Raw genomic sequence first — 12562 nt, forward strand, 5'->3', positions numbered from 1 at the left:
ACATTTTAGGAAAGACATAAAAAGACGGGACTTAAAAGATGCAACTGAAATCACACAAATAATATAAAAATGTAAGATATTTTATTATTACAGGTTTAAATATATATGTACATTCAAAAGCATTGGATACAGCACATGTACAGAATAAACTTGTGATATGTGATATGTCCCCACATACAGGTGTCCTATTATCACCACCTTTTTCCTTGTATTGGTAAAGCTACAGATTATCCCATTTACCTGAACACTGAACAGTGGTGACATTAGGACACCTGTACGGGAACATATGTAAGATTAGTTCACAAATCTACTCTATACATGTACTGTACCTAACGCTTTTGAATGTACATAAATGTTTTAACCTGTATTAATAAAATATTTGTTTTACATGATTTGTGTGATCTCAAATGTACCTTAAACCGTATCTCACACCTCACATTTTTGTAAATATTTTATTCTATCTTTTCATGTGACAACACTGAAGAAATGACACTTTGCTACAGTGTAAAGTAGTGAGTGTACAGCTTGTATAACAGTGTAAATTTGCTGTCCCCTCATAATAACTCAACACACAGCCATTAATGTCTAAACCGCTGGCAACAAAAGTGAGTACACCGCTAAGTGAAAATGTCCAAATTGGGCCCAAAGTGTCAATATTTTGTGATCCACCATTATTTTCCAGCACTGCCTTAACCCTCTTGGGTATGGAGTTCACCAGAGCTTCACAGGTTGCCACTGGAGTCCTATTCCACTCCTCCATGATGACATCACGGAGCTGGTGGATGTTAGAGACCTTGCGCTCCTCCACCTTCCGTTTGTGGATGCCCCACAGATGCTCAATAGGGTTTAGGTCTGGAGACATGCTTGGCCAGTCTATCACCTTTACCCTCAGCTTCTTTAGCAAGGCAGTGGTTGTCTTGGAGGTGTTTGGGGTTATCATGTTGAATACTGCTCTGCGGCATAGTCTCTGAAGGGAGGGGATCATGCTCTGCTTCAGTATGTCACAGTACATGTTGGCATTCATAGTTCCCTCAAGGAACTGTAGCTCCCCAGTGCTGGCAGCGCTCATGCAGCCCCAGACCATGACACTCCCACCACCATGCTTGACTGTAGGCAAGACACACTTGTCTTTGTATTCCTCACCTGGTTGCCGCCACACACGCTTGACACCATCTGCACCAAATACGTTTATCTTGGTCTCATCAGACCACAAGACATGGTTCCAGTAATCCATGTCCTTAGTCTGCTGGTCTTCAGCAAACTGTTTGCGGGCTTTCTTGTGCATCATCTTTAGAAGAGGCTTCCTTCTGGGACAACAGCCATGCAGACCAATTTGATGCAGTGTGAGGGGTATGGTCTGATCACTGACAGGCTGACCCCCCCCCCCACCCATTCAACCTCTGCAGCAATGCTGGAAGCACTCATACGTCTATTTCCCACTGACAACCTCTGGATCTGACGCTGAGCACGTGCACTCAACTTCTTTGGTCAACCATGGCGAGGTCTGATCAGAGTGGAACCTGTCCTGTTAAACCACTGTATGGTCTTGGCCACCATGCTGCAGCTCAGTTTCAGGGTCTTGGCAATCTTTTTATAGCCTAGGCCATCTTTATATAGAGCATCAATTCTTTTTTTTCAGATCCTCAGAGTTCTTTGCCATGAGGTGCCATGTTGAACTTCCAGTGACCAGTATGAGAGAGTGAGAGTGATAACACAAATTTAACACACCTTTTCCCCATTTACATCTGAGACCTTGTAACACTAACGAGTCACATGACATCAGGGAGAGAAAATGGCTAATTGGGCCCAATTTGGACATTTTCACTTAGGGGTGTACTCACTTTTGTTGCCAGCGATTTAGACATTAATGGCTGTGTGTTGAGTTATATTGAGGGGACAGCAAATTCACACTGTTATACAAGCTGTACACTCACTACTTTACATTGTAGCAAAGTGTCTTCAGTGTTGTCACATGAAAAGATAGAATAAAATATTTACAAAAATGTGAGGGGTGTACTCACTTCTGAGATACTGTAAATCCTGTTTACTTGTGATGTTTTTGGCCTTTCTACATTTGTTAACCAATTACTAATAAACGTAAAACATTAACACAGTATATGGTCTATATGTATCCAAACAATTAGTATAAAAAATATTTTAATTTAAAATACAAAAAAACACACTAGTTTTAGACAAAAGCATAACAGCTGTTTAAACAAAACATCAAGAAAAAAAAAGATCCTGGAGAAAGAATGGACAAAAGCACTGCCAGCATTCTAAAGTGGCTTTTGCCATTTGCACTCACATTGCTCTACATAAATGTATTTCCCACACATAAAAGGATTAGCATCTAAATGTTGGCTGTATTGAGAAACGCACAGCTTCCGGCAACCATGTGACTGGCCTCACCTGCAAGACTGTAGGAGAACGCTCACATCAAAATGAATCCCAACGTGGATAATGTTTAACTTTATTTCACCAGTTTATTTGCATTTGTACCGGGGGGGGGGGGGGGGGGGATTGGATTTTTGAATTTAGAATACCATTAAAACAAAAAATATAAGGAAACACACACACACACACACACACATATTGACACACACAATATATTAAGTCAGTGCTAAAAGGTATAAGGCAACTGGCAAGTATATAAGCCCCAACACACACACGATTTTTTTTTAGTAGCCAACTCCAATAAAACTAGAGAAAAACCCTCAGAATTTTGGGTAGGTGTCATTTTAAGGCCCCATTCACACATTGACAAAATACATGCTCAAAAAAACACGTGATGCTCCACGCCTGAAAAGGTTTTAGAGCTTCTTTAGGGTATTTCCCGCATGTAGAGCAACTCATACAATTGAATAAGCTGTCCTAAGCTATGCCAACATGTAAAAATGCGCAAAAAAAATAATATATATATATTTATATACACACACACACGCTGCCCTACAAATGACATCTAAGTGGAAAGATCGAGCTACATAACCAAATTAGATTTTATGTGACAGTAATTATGTCCAGAGATGACAATTTTCGAGCAGATCAAGTACATTTAGCGTTTCCTATAGAATCTCCAGAAGCAGGACAAAGAGCTGCTTTGTAAACCTATACACATCCGGCATTCTTTGTGCGATTTATTTGTAGAATCAATTATCCTATGCCTCGTTAGAGGTATTATATAATGCCAATAAGATTTGCAGTCCATCACAGTGCACCAGAAATGTCATGTTACCAAAACAGAGGACAAGTAGGCAGCCAGGAAAAGCACACTCCATTTATGAAACGGTATGATTAGAAAGGATTTTGGCTTGATGAGACTTTTGACTTGGGGGGGAACACACCCTTGAACTCTCCATATATAAAACATCTGATAAGATATGCACACTGCTCCACAATGATCTGGATGATAAGACAACTGTTAAACTGAAAAGTCTACCAAAGCCAAAACATTATTTTTCCATTCTGGATAACGGTGGGGGTTGGGCCCCCTATCAGTTTGTCTCTGCTGTGTCTCCTTGCTAGAGAAACTCATTCTCATTTTTTGTCTTGACGTCCGTTGTCACCAACACTTGAATTTGTCACTAGAACAGAGGGCAAATCTTCCAAAGGGGAAGCCTGTTCTAGTGCCAACCAAGAGGTGATTTCTCTAATCGCATCCTGTTGGGTCACTGGGCAGGAAGTAACTGGAAATCTCTCAGGGAGGCACAGAAGACAAAAACTGACAGAAGTTTATCCATTCCCTACTCTACACAAAACAAAAAAAGCTTTTGACTTTAGAAATACCGTACCTGTATGGGCCACCATACACATTACAACCTGACCGTACAATCAGCTTGCCCTTACACTACACAGTTGTGGCAGATCTAACGGAGATTGTGCAATCAGACTGATGTGTGGGGAGCCCAATCATATACTAAGAATTATTTTAGCAGACAAAACAGAGAATTGTTTACCTCCTTTATAACAGCAAAACCCACCACAAGGTTTCCCTGGAAACCCGACTATTCCAATGTAGGCTAAGTTCAGTCTTGTGCAGCCACATTTTTTTTATTGTTTTTCATGTGCCCCTATTGAAGTCTATGGGACCAAAACCATGCATTGTCACACCAAAAAAAGCACCTGAACGTTATGCCAAGATGCATGGAAGAGAAATGCACAGATATGAAGAGGCCCCATAGAACATAAAGGTAACCCTCTTATCCCATGTTGGCCACCACACATAAAATGGCACTGGTGTGAACAAGGACTGACTCCTGCTAACTCAACACCACTATCCAGGAATGTTCTAGATTTATATCAACATCCATCCGTGTTTACCTGCCTGATAAAAGTCATGTTGAAACATCCAACAGTAAACACTCCCAGTTTAGGTGAAGAACAATTTTTATGGCCAAACAGACAACAGTGAAATCATAGAAATCTACTAACTTACATCCACAAAAGGTCAGTCCCCGTTCACATGAGCATTAGTCTTAGCACTTCTACATGTTTTATGGGCAGTTTCAGGCTTATGAAAGCTACTATTAGGAGAAGGAGTACCAAGAAATTGTGCAAAGAAAAGTGTGTTTTCGCATCCAACAACCACTCCCTCCTAGTAACTAACATTCTATTGGCTAATACATAAAATCCCAAAAAAACACTTCAGAATTGCATGAAAACGTTCAAGTATGAATCTAAGCTGAAGGTTCAGGAGTCAGCAGAGGTTGACGGAGGTCTTAGATTGTAAGCTCCAGAGCAGGGCCCTCCTAACCCTCTTGTCTTGAACTGTATTGTCTTCTGTTATATTGGAAATTGCTGAGCAAACTGTTGGCGCTATATAAATCCTGTATCATAATAATAGTGTTGGATCTACACTCTCTCTATGAGGGCCGTCATGTTATTGCTGGGCATCATCCATGACACTCGGGATCTCAGGACCCCATCTGAAGCACATTTCCCAAAAAGCTCCAACGTTCAATTTCAAGCTTCTCATTCTATTCAATGGTGCCTGTTCACACCTGAGCGTCGTGTCAATCTTGTCTGTCTTTTGGGGAGAGTTGTGTATTTTTGCCCTCTATAGACTTAAAAAGGTATGTATACAAATGTGTGCACCGCACATTTTTCAGGCTCCCCCGCTGAAGCCAAAATTGTACAATTGCGCCCCAAGAAGCTCCAGTACTTTTCCAGTTCTCACCTGAGTGATGTAAAGCACATTTCCCAAAGCCCTTCATCACTCAACATCCACATTCTCATCCTATTCAGTGATGTCCCTGCAAATCTGAGAGTCGCACGGCTTAAAGCTTGCTGTTCAAAGCTCCAAAATGTACATGAGCTTCTATGGGGCAGAGTCACATGTTTCTAGTCCCTATAGACTTTAATGGAAATGCTTGCAAATGCATGTAAGGGCTCATTCACATGGGTGTCAAATGCCATGTGTAGCTTTCTACATATCTAAATGCAGCACTGTGAAAATCAAAGGGGGCCATACACACAGCCATGTCTACAAACAAAAATGTGCGTATTTTCTGCATAGAATGCAGGCTGTTGCTGGCAGAGCTAGAAGATTCTGCGAACAATGTGTGTGCCCAATGTACTGACGCCTAGCCACCTACGATTTATCTAATGACTTTATACATTCAGGAGTAAAATCTGCAGATATGTACGGCCACAGACTGAGCTATGTTCTACTTTTATTGTACGCCACAAACCGCCGCAAATAGAACATAGGCCAGTTGGTTGCTGTACATAGCTGCAGGTTTTACACATGTATGTGTAAAGTCAATAGAAACATTGTCTGCAGAAAGGTGTCAGTACATTAGGTGTGTATTTTATGCAGAATCTTCTAGCTCTGTAAACAAACACCTGAGTTCCATGCAGAAGATACACCGTGTGAATAAGCCCACACAAGAAACTTCTTACCTCTCCTTCTCTTAATAACTGGCTCCATTGGCTAGAATAAAATCGCTCAAGCCTGAACAACGTATACACAAGTGCGCAGAAATAAATGCTCCAAGAAGTGCAATGTGAAGCATCAACCATTTGACCGGTGAGAATGAACGCAAATAACAGACATCTGAGTGTGGAGTGCTTCTGGAAATGCACTTTGAAAGAGAAGTTCACATGGTACACCTGTATTTAGGGTGGAATAGTGAGCATTTACCACCATACCCCCCGATCAGCCTCCTCCTTGTGACCTTTTGAAAACAGTGCAGGGCCCCTCACATCATCCCCAGCATCCTTCAGTTCTGTGAATGAATGAACTACAACTACTGTCTGCCATTGCAGATGACAGTTTGTAGATTTCAATGAACTGTGAGGGTGCAGTTGAGTGCTCTCATGGACCATTGAGCTTTCTGTCATTCAGTAACTGCCTCCCTGTACCAGAGGCACCAGCAGAGAGCTGCACTGACAGACTACAGGAGTCTGAGATTGCGCCCAAGGTCAGCTGACTGCAGGTGCAATCCTTTACAAGCTCACAAGAAACAAACAAAAAAAAACACAAAAACACAACAAAACAAACCTAATAAATGCACATTTTTTTACCTGCAAAAAAAATGTATTTATTTTTTTAAAAAGTGAACTTATCTTTTAAGAGCTCATTCACACAGGCAGTAAAATGCATTGGGTACATACAAGAGATAGGAATCAATGCGCCCGTACACACCGACATCAGAGGACTCACGTTTGCTGCATGAAAGATAGCTTCTTGCTGACAAAACTAGAGGACCATGTGTAAAATACACGCCTAAAACATGCGCCCAAAACACTTGCGTTTATGTGTGTAAAACCCACAGCAGTGTCTTACTTTGTACATTATATGTAGATGTAGCTGTGTGTACAGGCCCATAGTGCTAGATGTGTCCAAAACGAAACACCTCGAAGGGTCGGTTCACACCAAACACTGCCCAGATGCACTGCTGCATGCCAGTTTTTGATGCGTCCCAGTGCATTTTTTACATCACTTAACAAAGGACATGTGAATTTTTATTCGTTTTACTGCATTCGAGTACAGTTCAGTGTAGAAAAAAATGCAGCATGTTCTTTTTTTCTTGAACTGACCACACTGGTGTGAACTATGCCATTGGAGACTATATAACCTACTATCCATACATTTTTGACACAGTAAAAAAAAAAAAAAATGCACTGGACTGCATGTGGTGTGAACCGGCCTTAAGGGTAGGTTCACACCTCTGCTTTATGCGATTTATGCTTTTTTCCTGGTGTATTTTGCATTTTTGAACATCCGGTTAGTTATGCTGTTCGTGGTTTTTTTTTTTTGCCAATAGGAAAGTGTTGATTTTGATGCCACTTTAATGTGACTTTGGAGGGGTGTGACTTTGGTACAACTTTGGATGAATGCGACTTGGATGCTACTTTAATGTAAAGTCACACCACATGAACAGAACTGTCTTTTAAAAAAAAAAAGTCACACCCATCCAAAGTTGCATTAAAGTCACAACTACATGAACAGATTTATCAAACTTTCCTATTAGCAAAAAAAAAAAAAAAAAATTCGCACACATCCAAAGTTGCATCAAAGACACACTACATGAACAATCCAAAGCTGCATCAAAGACACACTACATGAGCTGAATTGTTAAACCTTCCTATTAGCAAAAAAAGGAAAAAGGCGCACCCATCCAAAGTTGCATCAAAGACGCACTGCATGAACAATTCAAAGCTGCATCAAAGTCGCACTACATGAACAATCCAAAGCTGCATCAAAGTCGCACTACATGAACAATTCAAAGCTGCATCAAAGTCGCACTACATGAACAATCCAAAGCTGCATCAAAGTCGCACTACATGAACAGAATTGTCGAACCTTCCTATTAGCAAAAAAAAAAAAACGAAGCCATCCAAAGTTGCATCAAAGTCACACTACATGAACAAAATTGTCCAACTTTCCTATTAGCAAAAAAAAAACAAAAAAACAAAGCCATCCAAAGTTGCATCAAAGACGCACTACATGAACAATCCGAAGCTGCATCAAAGTCGCACTACATGAGCAGAATAGTCAAACCTTCCTATTAGCAAAAAAAAAAAGCCACACCAAATTGACACAATCCAATCCTGCATAAAAGTCGCACTACATGAACAGAATTGTCAAACTTTCCTATCAGTGAAAAAGAGTTGCACCAATTAAAAGTTGCATAAAAGTCGCACTACATGATCAGAATTGTCAAACCTTCCTATTAGCACAAAAAAAAAAAAAAAGGAAAAGAAAAGAGGAACCCATCCAAAGTTGTATCAAAGTAGCACTACATGAACAGAATTGTCAAACTTTCCTATTAGTGAACACAAAAAAAAAAAAAGAGGTGCACCCATCCAAAGTTGCATCAAAGTCACAAAATCACACTATATGAAGAGAACTGTCAAACTTTCCTATTACCAAAAAAAAAATTGCACCCATCCAAAGTTGCATCAAAGCCGCACTACATGAACAGTATTGTCAAACTTTACTATTAGTGAAAACAAAAAGTTGCCGCCATCCAAAGTTGCATCAAAGCCGCCTCTGAATCAATACTTTCCTAGTGGCAAAAAGAAAAAAAAATGCATCAAACACACACTACATGCATTTCTGCCGCGTGTCCGCTGACGTCTAGTGAACCAATCACACTGCGTTGCATTTAAAATAAAGTCCCTGACCCCTTCTGAAATCGCAGCGGCTGAAAGACACAGATGTGAACGTGTCCCACAGGAAACCACTGAATGGACTGTAATGTGTTCCTGCAAACTGCACCAACCACAGCACAGTGAAGCAGGCCTAACGCGGTGTTTTTTCTGGCTGTTTGATTGCGCTCTTACCCCACAGTGATGCGTTTTTGGTGCGTTTGACGCACATAGGACAGCCCATCCACTAAGACGCACAAAAGCGCCTGCACCTGTTTCTGACCATGAGCCAAGTGTACTTTGCGTTGTGCAACAAAACGCATGACTGCTATCTGCGACTGAGGGGCAGGAAGAAATAACGGCGCAGCGAGCGCAATGTACACTTTTGACGCGTGGATTCCTGCAGCACTCAGGGGTGAAAAAGGGGCTGAGGGACCCCCCACTTTCTATCCTCCCCAATTGGTACATAGGTGCAATCCAATGGGGGTTCCCTGTGTTTTCCCCTGAGGGTCCTTCTTTGTGACAATCTGAATACAGTGTAGAAAGAGATGTGAGGGGAGAGCAGCAGCCCGTGCTGGCCCAGCTCCCCATGGCTCACCTGGAACAGCCTGCCCTCGGCGGAGCTGACGTCGGCCACCTTGGCGAAGAGCCCCTCCACGGTGAAGTTGGGGGTGTCCATCCTGAGGGGGAAGACCCGGATGATGGCTTGGGGCTGGGAGCCGGCCAGGCTGGCCTGTAGAGCGATGAGGAGGAGCACACACAGGGACACCAGCCGGCCTCTACTCATACTGTACCCGGCGCCCGGCATCCATAGTCCCGGGAGAGCGGCCACTACCCGCCGCATGCAGCCCCGGCCATGCCTCGCGAACTCTACTCCGTCACCGACATGCTCCCGGCTCCCCCGACACCCACATCCTCCGCGCCGCTGACACGCCTGACACAGGTAGGTGAGGCCGTGGGTGGGTGTCCCCCCTCTCCTCCGGTACACACAGGGGGGCCGCTCCGCTCACATCCAACCGGACAGGGCCGGCGGAGCGGGGCTCGGGCTACGACTTCTCCCTCCCGGGATGAGACTTTCCCAGCTTCGCCTCTTCCACACTCCGCTCCCTCCTTCCCCGGGACGGCTCGGCTCCTACCTGCTGACACAAAGTGAGGGCGGAGCCCGCTGTCCCCTCCCCCTCCGCCCCACCGCACCGACAGCGCGGCTCCCTCTGCGGGCTCCCTCTGCAGGCGGCCCCGCACATGGCAGCCAGACCCTGGCCTGGGGATCGGAGGGAGCCCCGCATGTCATGTACCACCACCAGCATCACCGTACATCGCTGGGGGGGGGGGGGGGGGCTACACATTTCATCTCGGGGGGAGCCGTCATACACACGATTACATTTTAGTCATTTTATTGTATTTTTTCCATGTCATTATTATTCTTTTATAACATATTATTTATGATTGCTATTTATTTTAGCTTCATTGTATTATCATTATTATACTATTATTATTTTAGGTTTTTTTTTATAATATTATAATATTTAAATTATTTTTTGTTTATTATTTATAACATTTATTTCAAACATTTGTATATATATATTTTTTATTATTATTATTGTTATGTATTCATATATTTAATTTATTTTACTTTTAATTGTATTTTTATACATCTTCTTCTTCATCATTTTCTTCGTCTTCATCATCTTCTTTTTCTTCTTCATCATCTTCTTCTTCATCATCTTCTTCATCATCATCATCATCATCTCCTTCTTCATCATCATCATCATCTTCTTCTTCTTCTTCGTTCATTTTTTATTGTATTCATTTTTATTTTACTTTAGTTGTATTTTATTGATATTATTATTTTTATTCCTATTTTATTGTAATATATTATTATATTATATTATGCTAAATAAAATGTGACAATATAATGGATACCCGTAATGCTATAAGTATCATAATACAAAAAATACAAGGGTCTTGAGGAATAACAGCTTACCTCTCCCAGAACCTTTAATACATCAATATGGGGATGGCTCCAAAAGCCCAATTCAAATCTAATTGAAACAAAAGACCTTCTTAGGTTCCACAGTGAGTAACACTTAAAGCTGGCCATACACTAGTAGATTTTCAAGCAAACATTCATCATAGTAAAATTCACCAGTACATTAGATCACTTGATGAATGTCGTTTAAAAGTACTTCAAAATCTGGTTTAATTTTAACATTGAATTTTGAAATTAATGTAAATTACCAAACGAAAACAACATTCACTGTCACATTCATTTGTATAAGAAAAAAATGTCATCCTGCTCCTTCAAATTTTTTCATCACTACTGTAAAAAAAAAAAGAATGTTGATTTTACGCCAATGAGTCCTTATTCACAACTGAATAATTTATCGCTCGAAGCTCCAAAATGCTTGAGAAAAAAGAGATGGTTCTCATCTCCACTCCAATTTGCCTGAAGCTCAAGCAAGTTCTGGAGCTTTCTTTGTTGCTCAAATTGGGCAGATTTGCACATTTTTCATTCCAGAGAAATGAATGGAAATGCACAATTTGCTAATTTTTGCATGTTTTTCTGCTCAAATTAAAAAATGTTAAGAAAAAAAATAATAAATGAATAAATAAATGTTAAATAAATAAAACAAATACACAAATAATTGAAAATAATCAGAAATAAATAAATAAATAATATGTGATAATAAATAAATAATAATTAACCCCTAACCTTTACCCCTTAACCCTAAAAAAAATAATAAAATAAATTATTATTATTAATAATAATAATAATAATAATAATACAATAATAATACATAAATTAGCAAAAATAAATAAATACATAAATAATAAGAATACAATAAATAAATAAAATATTAACTCCTAATCCTAACAGTTAACCTAACTCTAACACCTTTACCCTAACAAAACAGAATAATAACAAATGAATAATAATAAAAAATTAAATAAAAGCTGATGGAAAAGCTCCCAGCATAAAGACCGTGGTGTCACTGAGAGCACTGGGTCCCGTTCTAACGATCGGGACCCAGGACTCCCGACTCCGAGTCACATGATCACTGTGATAGCCTCTGATTGGCTATATAGTGATCAGTCACTGTACAGCCCGGCCCCCATTGTTTTTTTCTCTCTCTATGAATGGATACATTGTATCTTTCTAACACCTGGCATAGAGGGGGAAAAAAAGTTTGTAAAAAAAAAAAAAATGTTTGTAAAAAAAAAAGATAAATAAATATTTAAAAAATAAAAGAAAAAATAAAGAAAAAATACCTAGATCAAGGTTTGATCTAGTTCAGTGCCAGGGTTAGTGTTTGGGTCAAGGTCAGGGTCAAAGGTCAAGGTCAGGGTCAAAGGTCAGGTTTAAAAAAAATGGTATCAGTGTCAGTTAATGTCAGTGTGTTTTAGGTAAAAAAAAAGACAAAAACAAAATGTGCGCTATTGTCTCTGGCCTGTACTATGGGTACAAATAACAAATAACATACACATATATGGTATCGCTGCGATCCGATCGTCAAGAGCGGGAGAATTTATTTTGTGTTCTTTGGTGGTAGGTTATGGTAGTAACAAGAAACACAGCTAAATAAAAACCAAATTATTTTTTTTTACTATTTTGGCCAGTTTTCCTTTGATAATAAAAAAAAAATCAGGAGATATCCATTACCATTTAGCACCAAATGAAAGCCCAATTTGTCCTGAAAAAAAAAACAAGGTATAATTCACCTGGATGCACAAAGTAGTTGTGATGATATGTACGGTTTTATTAACACATGTCAACGTTGAAAAATTGTGCTTAGGCATTTAGATTTGTTTTACCCTTAGGTGTGAAGGGGTTAAGCATGGAGACATGGATGGATGGGTTTGCTTTGAATTTTAAAAATATATTAATTAGCATTTTTGGTTTCTGGTGCTCAGGTTCAGTGTAGTTGTGGAAAGTAATGGAGCCACTACATCTAAGAACTGCTAGGCTGCA

The 12562-nt window shown here is 40.3% G+C and overlaps 1 protein-coding gene across 2 annotated transcripts in view; it reads right to left on the bottom strand.

Moving 5' to 3' along the window:
- RNF43 (ring finger protein 43) overlaps window positions 1-9763 on the bottom strand; it is an 83204-nt gene extending 73441 nt beyond the window's left edge. The window contains exon 1 of one of the 2 annotated variants that reach the window (XM_089657101.1): window positions 9191-9763. In XM_089657101.1, coding sequence (XP_089513227.1) covers window positions 9191-9436 — 246 coding nt within the window. In that variant the 5' untranslated portion in view covers window positions 9437-9763. The remainder of the gene's footprint in view (window positions 1-9190) is intronic. The other variant, XM_089657107.1, reaches the window with a different exon arrangement.
- Between the last annotated feature and the right edge of the window lie 2799 nt (window positions 9764-12562).

The sequence above is a fragment of the Staurois parvus genome, unplaced genomic scaffold, assembly GCF_062004578.1.
Source record: "Staurois parvus isolate SC_StPar_1 unplaced genomic scaffold, SC_StPar_1.0 ptg000029l, whole genome shotgun sequence".
Classification (NCBI taxonomy): domain Eukaryota; kingdom Metazoa; phylum Chordata; class Amphibia; order Anura; family Ranidae; genus Staurois; species Staurois parvus.